Genomic DNA, 17,548 nt, shown 5'->3' with positions numbered 1-17,548 from the left:
ATGTAGGCACAATGCAGGGAGGCGAAAGGGAAAGCAGGAAGAAGCCCCCTGCCACTGACAGTGATCAGAAACCCAGGGGGGAGCTAAGAGCTGGGGGGCAGGGCAAAGGTGGCCCCAGGGCCGCCTTTGCCCTGCCCCCCAGCCATGATCAGAGAATCAGGCGCCTTTGCCGCCCTGGCCAGTGATAGCAGGAAGTAGGGGTGGAGCCAGCGATGGGAGCTGGGCGCGGTCGAAGCTGGCAGTCCCAGGAGCTAGGGGTCCCTTGCCTGGGCCTAAAGCGAAGCCCACGATTGCGGGGCCGCTGCAGCTGTGGGTCCCCGCTGCCCGGGCCGGACACCTAGGCGTCAGGCCTGGGCAAGGGGCCGATCCTGTGATTGGAGGGTGATGGGGGTCAACGCCTGAGGGCTCCCAGTATGTGAGAGGGGGCAGGCTGGGCTGAGGGACACTCCCCCCCCCACACACACACCCAGTGCACGAATTTCGTGCACCGGGCCCCTAGTAAGTATATAAGTTCTCTGGTTTATCTCTTCTAGTCCTCCCACCCCCACATTGAGGTATATCAGTCTGTTCCATGCCTCCCTGCTTCAGATCTTATTTTGTTCGTCAATTCATTTTGCTCATTAGATTCCACAAATAAGTGAGATCATGTGATATTTGTCTTTCTCAGTTTGGCTTATTTCATTTAGCATAATATTTTCCATGCTGTTCCAAAGGGTAAGAGATCCCTCTTTTATACAGCTAGATAGTATTTCATAGTGCAAATGTCCCACAGCTTTTTTATCCATTCATCTACTGATGGGCACTTGGGCTGTTTCCAAATCTTAGCTATTGTAAATTGTGCTGCTATGAACACAGGGGTGCATATATTCTTTCTGATTGGTGTTTTGGAGTTTGTGGGATCACTGGGTCAAACGGAAGTTCCATTTTTAATTTCTGGAGGAAATGCCATACTGTTTTCCATAGCGGCTGCACCAATCTGCATTTCCACCAGTAGTGAACTAGTGTTCCTTTTTCTCCACATCCTCACCATTTTGATGATAGCCATTCTGACAGGTATGAGGTGATATCTCATTGTGGTTTTAATTTGCTTTTCTCTGATGATTAGTGACTGAGCATTTTTTCATGTGTCTCTTGGCCATTTGTATGTTGTTTCTGGAGAAATGTCTATTCAGGTCTTCTGCCCATTTTTAAATTGGATTGTCTTCTTTTTGTTGAGTTGTATGAGTACTTTATATATTTTGGATATTAACCCCTTATCAGAAATGTCATTGGCAAATATGTTCTCCCCTTCAGTGGGTTCCCTTCAATTTGGTGGTGGTTTCTTTTGCTGTGTAGAAGCTTTTTATTTTGATGTAGTCCCATTTGCTTATTTTCTCCTTAGTGTCCTTTGCCATAGGAGATGTATCCATAAATATATTGCTGTGTGAGATGTCTGAGATTTTACTGCCTATGTTCTCTCCTAAGATTTTTATGGTTTCATGCCTTACATTAAGTCTTTTATCCACCTTGAGTTTATTCTTGTGTATGGTGTAAATTGATGGTCTAATTTCATCTTTTTGCATGTGTCTGTCCAGTTTTCCCAGCACTATTTTTTGAAGAGGCTATCTTTATTCCACTTTACGTTCTTGCCTCCTTTGTCAAATATTAATTGACCATAATGGTTTGGGTCAATTTCTGGGGTTTCTGTTCTTATCTATTGGTCTATATGCCTGCTCTTGTGCCAGTACCAGGCTGTTTCAGTTATGATGGCTTTGTAGTATAGTTTGATATCTAGTATTGTGATCCCTCCTACTTTGTTCTTCTTTCTCAAGATTGCTACAGTTTGGGGTCTTTTATGGCTCTATATAAATTTTTGGAGTATTTGTTCTAGCTCTTTGAAGTATGCCATTGGTATTTTAATAGGGATTGAATTGAATCTGTAGATTGCTTTGGGTAGTATAGACATTTTAATTATGTTAATTGTTCTGTGCTCGCTTCGGCAGCACATATAATTATGTTAATTGTTCCAATCCATGAACATGGTATATGTGGCGTACTCCTCCTCCTCCTTCTCTGGTTCTCTCTTTCTCTCTCTTTTTAAAATTTATCTCCTCCTCTCCCTCTCTCTTCCTCTCTGAAATCAATAAGAAGAGGAAAAGGAGAAGGAGGATTTCAGAGAGGAAGAGAGAGGGAGTGAGAGAAACATCAATGATGAAAGAGAATAATTGATAGGCTGCCTTCTGCACGTCCCCTACTTGGGATCAAGCCCCCATCTCGGGCATGTGCCCTTGATTGGAATTGAACCTGGAACCCTTTAGTCTGCAGGTTGATGCTCTATCCACAGCCAAATCAGTTAGGGCTTTCATGTCATCTGTGAATAATGACAGTTTTACTTTCTCCTTTCCAATTTGGATGCCCTTTATCTCTTCTTCTTGTCTGATTGCTGTGGCTAGGACTTACTATGCTGAATATGAGTGGTGAAAGTGGATGTCCTTGTCTTGTTCCTGTTTTTAAGGAAAATGCTTTTAGTTTTTGTTCTGTATGTATGTTTGTATGTGATTATATGAAGATAAAGGAATGGAAGGACACCAGTAGATAGTTAACACTGATTGGGAGTAGTGAGGCATACTCGTACCTCTGCTCAAATGGCCACAAAAAAATAAATAACATGAGTAATCATAATCAGATTTTTAAGAAAGTAAATTGCTTATGCTATAATGTCTGTGAAAAAGTAAAAGCAAAATTATAGGTAGGCTTAATCAACAATCATATAAAATATTCAAGAGAAAAAAGATTGGCAGGCAGTACAACAAAATTATCATGACAGTTGTTTAAGTAGAGGCATTATAGTTGTTTCATTCCTCTAGATTTTCCAAATTTTCTCTAATGTAGTTTTCCTCCATTTTGTAATTAAATAAAATAAAAATTCAAATTCATTTTCTGTTAACCATATACTTTTTATTATGTCTTGAAATCAGTGTCTATAGACCATCCTTCCTATATAATAAAGAGGGAATATGCTAATTGACCATCACACCCTCACAAATGGCGGTGCCCACAGCCACAATGGTGGCATACAGTCCCCTCAGCCCCACTGGGGGGCTTGAGTCCTCCTGCACCCCCCACTGACTGAGGCTCAGGCAAGCAGGGCCGGCCGAGGCGCAGGCAAGCCTTGGATGGCAGCTGCCCAGCCGCCCAGGGCCGGCCGAGGCTTGTGCTGCGGGTAGTGGCGGCAGCAGAGCTGTGATGGGGGCTTCGCCTTCCCCGGATCACCGGGTCGCCTCCCTCCCCTGAGGGCTCCCAGACTGTGAGAGGGAGCAGGCCAGGCTGAGGGACCCTCCCCTCCAATGCATGAATTTTCATGCACCGGGCCTCTAGTCTATATATAAAAGCCTAAGTGACCATTACAACCGGACAACTGGACAACCAGCCGGTAGCTATAACATGCACTGACCACTGGGGGCAGACACTCAATGCAGAAGCTGCCCCCTGGTGGTCAGTGCGTTCCCACAGCCACAGCCAACTTCCCATGGCCGGCCAACCTTCCACGGTCCTTCCCCCTGGCTTGCTGGCCCCCATCGGCCCTGATCAGGACTGGGTGAGTTGGCCCCAATCGGCCCCGATTGCCAGCCAGGCTGAGGGACTCCACCTGTACACAAATTTGTGCACTGGGCCTCTAGTATGTATATATAGAGTGTCTCCCCAAAATGTAGACAAACACTTTGAATAATTATAAAGTTAGTGTTTATTAAATAACATTTCATTTTTAAAATTGAGCTATCAGCTCTTAAAGTATGTATACATTTTTTTGGACACCCTGTATGTGAGCTTGATGATGTCCTAGCTCTGTAACTGTGTGGTTACATTTTATCTAATATTAGAAGCCCGGTGCACAAAATTTCTGCACTGGGGGTGGGTTGCAGGGGGTCCTTCAGCCCGGCCTGCACCCTCTTGCAGTCCCGGACTCCTCAGGGTATGTCTGTCTATTGGCTTAAACCCATTCCCCCCAGGGATCAGGCCTAAGCCAGCAGTTGCACATCCCTCTTGCAGTCTGGAACCCCTTGCTCCTTACTGCCCACCTGCTTGCTGCTCCTTAGTGCTGCTGCAGAGGCGGGAGAGGCTCCTGCCACCGCCGCTGCGCTTGTCAGTTGTGAGCGTGGCTTCTGGTTGAGAGGCGTTCCCCCTGTGAGAGTGCATTGACCACCAGGGGGCAGCTCCTGTGTTGAGCATCTGCCCCCCCTGGTATCAGTGCACATCATAGCGACCGGTTGTTCTGGTCATTCTGCCGTAATGGTTGCTTAGGCTTTTATTATATAGATATGAAGGGATTTTTGGTTTATTTTCAATTAGTTGTAGATTAGATAACTAAATGCTTACAAAATAATTATCCATAAAAATATGGCTTTACATGTTTCAAGATTTTTTTCCTCAAAGAGTAAGTGAAATCACTTTTAACAATAATTTTTGAAGCACTGTGGCTTTGTAGGCAGGTCATGTCTCTTCCCCCTTCCAGGCCTCAGTTGCTTCATCTATAAATGAAGAAGTGAAGTGAAATAATTTTCTTAGGGCCTTTGGCTCTAACTTTCTATGAATTAATTATATTAATCATGAAATGCATTAGATACAAATAAATGATCAATTGCTAAGGAGAAGAAAGTTTTCATCTTAGTAATGCTTACATCAGCTGTGAAAGACATTTATATAGCTAGGGACGATGCTCTAACTTGACATAACTTTCCTGCTGACATGAAAAATGTGCAAGATTCTAAATAGCATATGGCCTTGACCAGGGGTGGGCAAACTTTTTGACTCGAGGGCCACAATGGGTTCTTAAACTGGACAGGAGGGCCGGAACAAAAGCATGGATGGAGTGTTTGTGTGAACTAATATAAATTCAAAGTAAACATCTATAATAATAAAAGTGTAATATGCTAATTAGACTGGATGTCCTTCCAGACGGCCTTCAGGATGAAGCTGGGGCTGCAAGGGAAACCCAGGTCCCGGGTGCCAGAGGGAATCTGGTGGCGACAGCCGGGGGGAAGGAAGGCCTACTCTTGCACGAATTTCGTGCATCAGGCCTCTAGTCATTACATAAAAGGGTATGGTCTTTTTTTTTTTTTTTTAGTTTTATTCATTTCAAACGGGCTGGATCCGGCCCGCGGGCTGTAGTTTGCCCACGGCTGGCCTTGACATTGATTTGTTATTCCACTTATTTATGCACTCATTGATTAATTCTTATGTGTGCCCTGATGGGGATTGAACTTGCAACCTTGGTGTATTAGGACAATGCTCTAACCCAGTGGTCGGCAAACTGCAGCCCCTTGAGTGTGGCTCTTCCACAACATACCACGTGCAGGCGCGCATGTACAGTGCGATTGAAACTTCATGGCCACACTCAAGGGGCCAAAGAGCCGCATGTGGACAGTTTGCCGACCATTGCTCTAACCAACTGAGCTACCCAGCCAGGGTAGCCTTGACTTTCTTTATATCCCTCATCTATAACTATGGAGTTGTTGATCAATGCTTTTTCATCTATGTGTACCCTCCCGCCCGCCAACTTATTATTTTGCTTTAAAGAACTTAATATGTGAATGAAAAGTTTTAATTCTACTTTCTTGAGGTATTAACTTTCATAGGATAAATACACTCAATTAAAATGTACATTTGATATAATTTATGCATCTATATAACCACTACCACAATTAAGTAGAACATTTCTATCACCCTAAAAAATTCCCTGTATCTTTTCCTAGCTAAACCCCACTTCTTGCCCTACACGACTATTGATCTACATTTGGCAGTATAGATATATCTTTTCTAGAGTGTAAACAAAGTTTTAATTTGTGTGTTTTTTTTAGTCTTGGATTGCATTAAAAATGAATTTTTATTGATTTCAGAGAGGAAGGGAGAGGGAGAGATAGAAACATCAATGATGAGAGGGAATCGTTGATTGGCTGCTTACTGGGGATCAAGTCTGAAACTCGGGCATGTGCCCTTGACTGGAATTGAACCTGAGACCCTTCAGTCCGCAGGCTGATGCTCTATCCACTGAGCTGAACCGGCTAGGGCTTGGATAGTATTAATAAAGGGTGTCCCAAAATTCACGCAAGAAGTAATTTTGATAGAAAACACAGGTTTGTAATTAAAAATTGTAATTTTTTTATTGATTCATAAAGTATACAGTATAGGGTTATGTATGGAATAGCATATCGGGTAAATGGCCTCCACGGCTTTGCTGGCACATAACACACTCTTTTGTTGAAATTTTCCATGACTGTTTTGCATCAATGTGGCTGAATTTTGATGAGGCTCATTTTCATCTTGATGGCTTGGTTAATCAACAAAATTGCCGCATTTTGGGTTCAGAAAATCCACGAGTGATTGTTGAGAAACAAATGCACCCACAACGTGTCACTGTTTGGTGCGGATTTTGGGCTGGAGGCATCATCGGACCATTCTTCTTCGAAAACGCGGCTGCTCAGGCAATAACAGTTAATGGTGCTTGCTATTGCGACATGATAATCCATTTACCCGATATGCTATTCCATACATAACCCTATACTGTATACTTTATGAATCAATCAAAAATTTACAATTTTTAATTATAAACCTGTGTTTTCTATCAAAATTACTTCTTGCGTGAATTTTGGGACACCCTTTATATTTTGATGGTTTAAATCAGGTTTCTTAGTTGCAAGCAACAGAAAACAACTCTGGCTGAGTTTAGCAGCAAGGGAATTTGTTGAAAGGATATTTAAAATGGCTGGGAGACTGGTGAACCAAGTTTGGGATTATGTGGCAGGCAACGATGCCCCAAATCATATAGTACAGTTGTTCTAGTGAGGAAACCACCAAAAGCAGCAGTTTGAGTCACCTAAACTGTATTAGCAACTTTTTGTATTTTTTAGAAAGTAAAAAGTATATCAAGTATATGTGCCTTAGGAAATTCTGCAACTGTCTGTCAATTGGAGTGACATATCCTAGGTCAGTGATGGCGAACCGGTGACACGCGTGTCAGAGGTGACACGCGAACTCAGTTTTTGGTTGATTTTTCTTTGTTAAATGGCATTTAAATATATAAAATAAATATCAAAAATATAAATCTTTGTTTTACTATGGTTGCAAATATCAAAAAATTTCTATATGTGACACGGCACCAGAGTAAAGTTAGGGTTTTTCAAAATGCTGACACGCCAAGCTCAAAAGGTTTGCCATCACTGTCCTAGGTCATGTGTCCATCACACCTTAGCTGCAAGGCAGGCTGGAAAAACCTGGCACTTTCAGCCTCTATAGTGGGAGGCATCTGATCAAACCTCATGAACTTGCAGCTTCATGTCTACTGGTCACTACAAACAGGCCACATTTGAGAAGCATCTGGACGTAAAGGAGCCTACAAGATGTTGAATGTGTGGATCAGGTCACCAAGGAAGTTACTATTTAATGAAATAGAAACAGATGTTTTGGCCTTCATACTTGCTCAAGGTTTTTCTTCTTTAGATAATTTCCCTAAACCATAACCTCCTAATAAAATCAATGGGTCTAAATTAATTGACTTTATCCAAAAAAGAATGCACCATATTAAAAACTAGTATAATATTAACTAATGAATTTCATACTTATTCACAAAAGATTTACCTTTAAGTTTTATGCTAAATATTTTCACTCTTCTGAAATTGCATAAACCTCACCTCAAGTTGCCTCTAATAGTTGTGTTCATTTCAAGTTAACACATGAAGTAAGTCCAATTACTTCACCAGTTCTACCTGCTATCCCTCACTCTTGATTTCAATTGACAGGTCCAGGGAAGAGGGGATGGCTTGATACAGAGACAATGAAGATGCAATGTTGAAGAATAAGTTGGAGGAGAGAAGCAACAGGCACCATGGAAAAAACCAAAACAAAGCAAGGTTAGATATTTCATGTCTTGCTTTAGGGCTTGGGATTTAAGAAATATGAGTTGTAGTATTGTCTTTCTGTTTTCTCAAAACATGATAGTATGTTCATTTTACTATTCTCTTTTTCTTATCATAATGACCACAAAGAGCATAGACTTGGTGCTGGAGAAACAGAAAATGCGATTTATATACTTTTGTCTGAGCGGTTATCTAATTTTTCTTAGCAATAAATTTAGAACTGCCTCAGAATAACCTGCTCAATAAGGCCAAGGTACACATTCAACTAATAGACATCTAACACCTCCTATGCTAGCCTAAAAATGTAAGGCTTTCTCTTTTAATCTTACCACACAGAATCAACATTATAGAAGTAGGTTCTGTTATCAAATGAGAAAAGTCATAGAGAATTCAGGCTATAATCACGAAATGTCAAAGTTCAATCTGGGAGACTGGTCTGTTCCCAAGTTCTGGTTCTTGCCATGATACTAGGCTGTTGGGACATAAAATGGGCTAAGGAATCTTTACTTGTGCATTTTTTGGGCATTTGGGTAATCTCAAACCATCTGGATTTTATAGGGACAGCCCTCTGTGTGCATTATGTTCTGGGCTGGGGCTATGTATTACTTATGAACTGACATACTATGGCTGTTCCTCTAAGAAGGATTTCTTGTACCAGCATGTCTTAGGAGAAGAGTATACACATCCACATAACCAAATGTTTGCAACCAGAGGTTGCATGTATAAACTGCTTGATTCATACAATGTGACACAATGGAGATGTAGTTAAATGGATGAGCAAGGAGCTGCATGTTTCACATAGATTGCCTCATCTTCACAGCCAACCAGTGTGATTCTGAAAGGTGTATTCTAGGCCAATGTTTTTTCTCCCTACGTTTTAAATGGTTTTTATAACCTACTTACATCCTTTGTGTTTCAGTCTCTAGTGTTGCCAAGACTATTTTCTTTCTGCCTCCATCCTTCCCAGACCTTTTCCATCGGCAATTCCCTTCTATCAATCCTCTTGCCTAGGAGGACAGCAAAGTTCACTTAGCTAATCTGGACAGTGACAGAAAGGCAGAGTTCAGAAGTTTTGCAAGGATCAAAGGCAGGAAAAGTCAGGATATTTTATACAGGCCTCCCAAGAACAATAGAGACACAACTGGACAGGTGCCTGGTGACCAGCAGTCTTCCTGACTACAGAAGTAATCCCTCAGTTAAACTGTAGTCAGCACCAAGAACACAAGTGAGACCCTTCATGGTAATTAATGATTACCACTTCTGGTAATTAATGACTGTTAATCATTCCAGTTTGGTTGAGAAACATCCCCATTCCAGTACAACATGGTTTTCTACTACAGGAGTTTTATCAGGTAGGTCTGGTCTGGTCATTAGGATGTGAATATAAAGACACCTATTCAATTTTATGCTTGGTTCTTGTTGAATTATTGTCCTGCAGGCACAGATCTAGGGTCCTATAGGTCCCCTTATTCTCTGCATGTGTCTAAAGAGGGCAGGGACAGAATGAGTAGCGTTGACTGAACAAAGCTCTTTCTCCCTACAGGAGAGAATGAACATATGCCAATGAATAATCCTTCCACACAAATTTACCAGGTAAAGACAAATAGATTGTTTTGAACAGTCCTATGTGTTATAGTGATGGCTGTCTTGTATGTATAGTTTTTTAAGTGCTTACAAATGCTTCCACATATATCATCATATTTTTTCACTTAACAAGTTCATTATATTTAGATAGGCAGGGTAGAGAGCATCATTCCCACTGCACTTTTGAGAAAACTGATTATTAAAGGACAACTTAACCCAGCTTATAAAATACAGCACCACCACTCCCACATCAACTCTGCTTTGCTTGCCTGCTGCCACCATCACCATGCCCAGTACACCGTGCAATAACATTTCCATCAGAGAGGAAGAGAGAGCAAGATCTATTTTTCTTAGCTTCCTATTTTAGCAGGGAGAATTTGAGAATCGAAAAGGCGTTAATATTGCAAATGCTAAAATATGATGATAGAGAATAATTGAAGGTCCTTTAAACAATGGGGATAATTTAATTTACAAGGAAGATGAAAGTTGTGGAAAGTACTTTGTAATATATCTGCCATCAGGGTCACATCTGACTACTTTGGTTATCTGAATAGTATAACCAAACTATTTTCCAACTTTAAATTTAAAGTAAATTTCTGTCCTTAAAAATATAGAAGTTTATTCTGACATAATTTGTAACGTAAAAGCAGCTAGGGAAACCTGTGCACTGGTGGGGTCCCTTGGCCTGGCCTGCGGGAATCGGGCTGAAAATGTCTCTCTGACATCCTCTGAGGGGTCCCAGAGGGGTTGCAGATTGCGAGAGGGCAGTTCTCGGGTGATGCACCTTGGAATCGGGCTCCTTCCTCTCTGGTTCCGGGTACATCACCTGAGAACCGCAGCTGCCAAGTCACCTCAGCTTGGCAGCTCCTGTGTTGAGCATCTGCCCCCTGGTGGTCATTGTGTGGTATACCTATTGGTCAGATGGTTGTTTAGGCTTATATATATATATATATATATATATATATATATATATATATATATATATATAGATAATTACTATGTGCAAAGTCTACTGCTTGGCTTAATGGGAGATAAAACAAATGGAACAGACATTCTCATTGATTTATTTTTTATTGTCTAAAGTTTTACATTTGTCTTCTTTTCCTCCCTTACTCCCAGCCATTCCCACCCCAGGCAAGCCCCCAGATTTTTTTTTAATCCTCACCCAAGGATATTTTTCCATTGATTTTTTTTTAGAAAGAGTGGAAGAGAGGGAAAGGCAGAGAGAAATATTGATGTGAGAGAAAAACATTGATTGGTTGCCCCTTGCACGCCCCCTCACCCCGAGCAGGGTCCAGGCCAAGGAGAAGCCTACAACCGAGGGACGGACCCTTGACTGGAATCAAACCTGAGACTCTGGTCTGCAGGCCGACACTCTATCCATTGAGCCAAATTGGCTAGGGCCATTCTCACTGATTTTTAAGTGTCCTGGTAAATACATACAAGATAGACTGTTGGAAGGATTACAACAGAAGCTCTGGTAAAATTCTATGAGATATGGGGGAAGGATGAGTTAATATTGACTGAAGGATGTGAACCAGGGGACAAGTTTATAATTTGGTAAGTGGATATGGGGAAGGATATTTTAGGCAGAGGGACTAGCTTGAACAAAGGCCTGGAAATGAGCCTTCACTCAATGCTGATTTGATGTCTCACTTGTCCAAAACCTTCCCTGCCCACCTCCCTCTGTTAATGTCTGACCTGTGTATGGCATTTGAATGAATGTGAGTATCTCTTTAAACTCAGGTATGATTTAAAGTCTATCACAGATTCTATGTAGGTCACTCCCTGAATGTTGGCTAAATATAGCTGTGGGGGTGGCCTCATTCTCTTATTGTATCACAAATCCAAGTGCATCTGTTCACAGTGGAACAAATGAAGCAGTGGAAGTGAAGTTGGTCTATATGACCTCTATGATGCTGTGATTATAACCCCATTCTTGTTTTAAAAGAACGCTTTCTAAGCCCCAATTTGCTTACTCCAAGCAACATTTAACCAAGAGAAGATGGAGAAGTTAAGAAAGAAGAAGAGGAAGAGGAAGGAGGGGAGCAGGGCAAGGTTACCTGTAATAGAATACAATCTACACTAAAATGGGAGAGCAAAATGTGAAGTTTGAAGCACAACATGGCATTTCAGTCACTTTATCTTCTTATTTAATTTTCTTGATAGAGCCCTCCATTCTTACATTATAGTAAATATTAACTTGTTTTTTTTTATTGTCTATCTCTTTCTAGAATGTAAGCTCCAAGGGCAGGATTTAGTACATTTTGATTTCTGTTGTATTCTCAGCACTAAGTACAGTACCTGGAATATAAAATATATTCAATAAATAATAGCTGAATGAATTAATGAATATCTGAAAAATGTGTATATTGCTTGGAGCCAAGAGGTCTAATGCAGTCATTCAGTCTGGTACCAAATGGTGTTTGGAAATTGTCTGGTTCTATGGAAAAAAAGAATAGATCCTCACTTCATACCCTAATCAAAATAAACTCTAAAGTGTTTAAAGGGTTAAATATAAAAATCTACACTAATAAAAGAGAAACAAATTGGTGTCACTCCGCTATGCCCACCAGCCAATCAGAGCAACTATGCAAATTAACCCAATAAAGATGGCGGTTAATTTGCATATGCAAGCGTGGAGCAAAGACTGAAGGCTCTGGTTGTAGTGAAGACTGAAGACTGAAGCCTTGCTGTGGCCGGAGGGGAGAAGCCAAGTCTCGAGGCTTGGCTTCTCAGGTGTGGCTGGACCAAAGGCCTGGGTCCCAGGTGCTGAAGGAAAACTGGTGCTGGCAGCCAGGGGAAGGAAGCCCTATTGCGCGAATCTTTGTGCAACGGGCCTCTAGTAAAACCATAAAAGTTTAGCATTAGTGAATATTTGTTTCTGGATGTGAAATATTTAAGTGAAAAAGCACTAGAAGAAATCACAATGGAAAGGGTTAGAGTTCATCCACATCACAACTAAAATTTTTCCCAACATAAATATATTTTTAAAAAATTCAAAGGCAAATAAAAAAATTGGGAAATCCCTACTATTAACCCTTTGTAGTATTTATATATTCATAGAAATTAATAAAAAAGAAAACTTCTGAGACCTCAGTAGAATATAGGCAAAGGACACAATTTATCAAGGTAAAATTATAAATGTCTACTTAACTAATAAAGAATTTAAAGATAAAAAAATTATAAATGTCTAATAGGTTGAAGCTCAAAAAAACAGTGATTAAAACAAGGAGTATTATTGTTTTACTACCTAATTAGCAAATCATAAAATAATTAATAATATTTCAAAAAATATTTTTTTATTGATTTCAGAGAGGAAGGGAAAGGTAGAGATAGAAACATCAATGATGACAGATAATCATTGACCGGCTGTCTCCTGCACACCCCCTATTGGGGATCGAGCCCACAACCTGGCATGTGCCCTTGAAATCAAACCCAGGACCCTTCAGTCCTCAGGCCAACACTCTATCCACTGAGCCAAACCAGCTAAGGACATAATATTTAGTTTTGATGAGTGTGCGTAAATTGGCAGAAACTTCAATGAAAATTATTAGTTAAAAATGTAGTAAAAATGTTAAAATGGTCATACCTCAGTTGGCTCTTTGGTTTTTGGAAGGACTTGACCTCCTTGATAAGAGTAAGAGATACAAAGAACCAAATCAAGTCACAGAATGTACACTACCATCTCCCAGTTCATTCCAGGCAGAATTACTGCCAGGTCAGATGAGTTAGTGTGGATACACTGACAGCTCCTTGGCTCAGTATATTTCTTTTTATTTGAACTCAGATCTATTTCCTTTTCTCTCATCCTTTGTCCATTGTATGTAGCTCTCTCTAAATCCACGCTTATCTCTTTTTCAGAGTCAGATTGTGTTGCTTCACTCTTGATTACTTCATTTTGCATATGGATTTTTAAATTATGATTACATTAACATGAGAAGTGGCGGGGGTGGTTCCACAGTTAAGGTAACAGATGTGTTAACTGCACAATTTAGTCCTAGTGCAACCATCACATTAATGATTTGAACTTCGACATGTTTTTGGCTCACTTGAAGCCTTAGGAATGTAAACACTGCAACTTCCTCCATTTATATTATGTTTCTTATCTTATTTGAGACATGTTTTTCTAAATATACTAATTTAGGATATTACACATGATACAGAATGTTTCCAAGAATATACAACCATATTACTATAACTTTCAAACACTCTGGTCAAATATGTTTTGTATATGTATTAATTGAATATACTATCTCTTTCCAAAACTAAATTTCCCTTAGGGTCAAATATGACCTAACATTAACATCCTTTAACTCATAGTAAATTAATATTTAGAAATTTATCCTAAAGAAACAATCTAAAATACACACAAAGCTTTAAATAAAAAGCATGTCAGCATTATTTATAATATTGAAAAGTTACAAACAACATAAATTTCCAACAAGGATAAATGGGTAGCTAAACTCTGCCATAACATAGGATGGAATATTATGTAGTCATTAAAAATAGACATTTAAAAAAATGAAGGATATGGGAAGGGGTTTATACGAATGTTAATCAAAAAGAAGGGGGCAGAATCAAAATATATCTGTAGTGTGATTTCAACCATATAAATATCTGCATTCAAATGCATTGGACAAAACAGAAGGAAATATGCCTAAACATGAATGGTTATATTGAAGTAATGAGATTTGGGGTGATTCTTTTTTTTTCTTTTTCTCTGTAATGAAAATAATGTAAGAAAATGAATTATGTGCCAAAAGAACCTCCAATTGAAAAACTATGGGAACCAGTCCTACAATAATAGGTTTATTATTTAAGCTGCCATTGAGAATTTTATAGGATTGATAAGTCCTGTTTGAGTCTCAGTCGCTTTTTACCTTTGAGGAGTATCTTCTAACCCCAGAGAAGTTAACTCTATTAGGCACCCAGGGATCAGTAAGATCAATTTCCGGCATACCCGGCTTCGTATCAGTTTCAATAGTGCCTGTAATGACTTTAAGGGCCAACTTCTGCAGGGAGTATAGAGAAATAGATTTGGGAAATTTACTCTTTTTTTAAAAATAATGATTTTTTTATTATGAAAAATTGACATTCAGATGAGCCTGAAAAGATCATAGTGGGAAATGTACTCTTGACTTGCTCCCCACTTTTGTGTTTTGTTTTTTTAAAAATATATTTTTATTGATTTCAGAGAGGAAGGGAGAGGGAGAGAGAGATAGAAACATCAATGTGAGAATCATTTATTGGCTGCTTCCTGCACACACCACACTGGGGATTGAGCCTGCAACCCAGGCATGTGCCCTGACCAGGAACTGAACTGTGACCTGGTTCATAGGTCAATGCTCTACCACTAAGCCATGCTGGCCGGGCCCCACTTTGTGTTTTAAATCATCACATTTCTGGGGATCAATAAAGAAGCCTAAAATTAGGGAGACAGAAGCTGGCAGAAAGACCATGTTTCTTCTGTAGCAATCCTGGTTAAGGGGAAGCCAAAACAATTATCTTGGCATCCTTGCCATCATGTGCTACTTCAAAACACCTTGGCTTTTGCTCTTATAGAGCACTTACTCAGGTGGTGTAGGAATTTGGCATGTCTTAAAGAAGTTTGCCAAATGTTGACATTCCTGAGTTTTCAGGGTTCTCAAGGCACAGGCCCAATCCCCTGAATTTGCCTCATAGTAGCCTTCTGAACTTGATAATGGGACAGAAAGGAAGGAGACGTCTGTGTAAAAAAACACACTGGAACAATGTGTATACTTAATGAAAATTTAGTTTGATGGATCTTTGGTGGAAAAGAAACTGGAAGATGTTGACTAAAACTCATCTTAGGAAGAGTCAAAACACACACACAATAGCAAGAGTTAAGCCAAGAAAATAAAGAAAACTCGGAAACAGAAATTAAGAGCAGGAAATAGAAAGAATTCGGACTCCTCTCCCCTATTTCTTTAAGCCTAAGATGCCCTCTGTGGTACCCTAGGCTTCGAAGTACAAGTCCCTGAACCTGACTCCAGTGGGAGCCCGCCTTCAGCGGCAGGATGGAGGGATCATAACCTCTCTAGAGCAGCTTCATGAAAAAATCAACGAGATGAGCAACGTGTTCAACTCGCTGGAGAACAAGGTAGACACCCATTTCTAAATCTTGGGGTGGGCTGAGGGCTGTCAAGTAAGAAAGCTGAAGAGAGAGCAGAGTAAAAGATATAAGTCCATGTCTTCAGAGTATTTTATTCACAAATGAATGGCCAGTTGGCCCTGGAAAACCAGTCGGTAGCAACTAAAGATACCAAGGGCCCACGCATCCTAAAAGGGACAGGCTGTGTCAGGGGTGTGACTGCGCTCACTATGGCATCGCTCCCTGGCTGGTCACTGGTTGTGAAGCTATATCTAAAGCAGTAGTGTTGCTTCAGTGGCAGGTACCCAATGGGCTCAAAGTAATATATGTGAAGGAAAATGGCTCACAGCTCAAAATGGTTTCAAAATTCCCAAAGTCCCTATATAACCTGTCTGAGAAAAATTTTGATAGTTTTTAATTTTTCGAGAGCTGGGGTTCTACAGGTGAGGAAAAATCCTTCTGTTGTCTTTTGGTTCCTGGGGAAACTCTATGAATCCACCTACGAGAGCAGTGATCATGAAACCTATTTCTGTCAGATACTGGTTCCCTCCGTTTTTCAAGCAGGACACCTGAGTGAATTTCAGAGCACCTGCATGAATGCTAGGTTTCCTTCCTTCAGTTTTAAAACCTGCATACATTTTGTTTGATATTATATAGCTGTGGATTTTGCTTATTTTGCTCACAGATGAATTTACATAATGAGAATTACCAGATCAAAAGTAGTTGATCTGGAGATTTAATCCATCATGATGACTGCATTAGGACATGTGCTAAAATCCATCACAAAGATTAAATAAAATTTGAATGATTGGAATAAAAAGCAGATTGCTCATGTTGTTGCCCAAACACTCGACAGGTCTGGCTTTTTTCTCTCTGAATGATCTCTTTGGTTCCTCTCATTTTTCCCTACTCCCAGCCCTCGAAAGAAACCTTTGTGAACCACAAAATGCTATACTTTAAAAAAGTGGTGTACTTATAACTAAGTCAGTTTATCGTGGGAAGTGCAAGTTGGAACCATTTAGACAACCAGATTCTAAAATGTTTAGAAATACACATTTGAAGGAATTTTGTTCAAGTACCTTTAAAATTAGAATACTTGCCCTAGCTGGTTTGGCTCAGTGGATAGAGCATCGGCCTGCAGACTGAAGGGTCCTGGGTTCAATTCTGGTTAAGGGCACATGCCCAGGTTGCGGGCTCAATCCCCAGTAGGGGGCATGCAGGAGGCAGCCAATCAATGATTCTCCCTCATCATTGATGTTTCTATCTCTCTCTCCCTCTCCCTTCCTCCCTGAAGTCAATAAAAAATGTTAAAAAAATAAAGTTAGAATACTTGGTGGCTATCTTAATTATAGAACAAATCTTCTAAAAAAAGTCTGTTTTACCGAGAGATCTGGAGCTAAGAGTTCCTCTACTTAGCAGAGTATAAGAAAGTCAAGAAAGTAATGTTATCTTATTGTTAAGTTATTGTCTGTTGGAAATGCTTATTTTTTAACCAAGATTTAATGTACATTTACTCCTAACACATGGAACATATAAAGATTTCATACTGAATAAATGATATTCATTTAGCCAAAAAAGGAAAAAAGGAGGAATTTACATCAAGTTTTAGCTACATTGTTTGAAATACAAATATGCAGATTTTATCACTGAAAAAAATCTCAATTGTGTTTCTTCATCGGGAACTTTGGAAATGCTTTTTCATTTGTTCAATAAATAAAACTCAATTTTAGAAGTGCTCCATTTTCTCCACACTTGTTTGTGCTTAACTTAAAACAAACAATTAATTGTTGAAAGTATTATATATGTCCCCCTTTTTTCCTCATTGACCCCTTCAACCCGCTCTCACCTCTCACCCCAGGCCTTTACCACACTATTGTCTGTGTCCATGGGTTATGCATATATGCATACAAGTTCTTTGGTTGATCTCTTCCCACTCACCACCCACGCCCGCCTTCCT

The 17,548-nt window shown here is 40.1% G+C and overlaps 1 protein-coding gene across 7 annotated transcripts in view; it reads left to right on the top strand.

Moving 5' to 3' along the window:
• The window catches only part of ARHGEF33 (Rho guanine nucleotide exchange factor 33), a 67,596-nt gene that overhangs the window by 16,832 nt on the left and 33,216 nt on the right, over nt 1-17,548 (top strand). For 5 of the 7 annotated variants that reach the window (XM_059660054.1, XM_059660056.1, XM_059660059.1 and 2 more), the window contains exons 3-4: nt 7,776-7,886; nt 9,436-9,485. In XM_059660054.1, coding sequence (XP_059516037.1) covers nt 7,862-7,886; nt 9,436-9,485 — 75 coding nt within the window. In that variant the 5' untranslated portion in view covers nt 7,776-7,861. Of the gene's footprint in view, nt 1-7,775; nt 7,887-9,435; nt 9,486-15,459; nt 15,601-17,548 lie in introns of all 7 variants that reach the window. The other 2 variants (XM_059660053.1, XM_059660052.1) reach the window with 1 other exon arrangement.

This window comes from Myotis daubentonii, chromosome 12 (genome assembly GCF_963259705.1).
Source record: "Myotis daubentonii chromosome 12, mMyoDau2.1, whole genome shotgun sequence".
Taxonomy (NCBI): Eukaryota; Metazoa; Chordata; class Mammalia; order Chiroptera; family Vespertilionidae; genus Myotis; species Myotis daubentonii.
The sequence above is the reverse complement of the archived record's forward strand: the minus strand, read 5'-3'. Positions and strand labels throughout refer to the sequence as shown.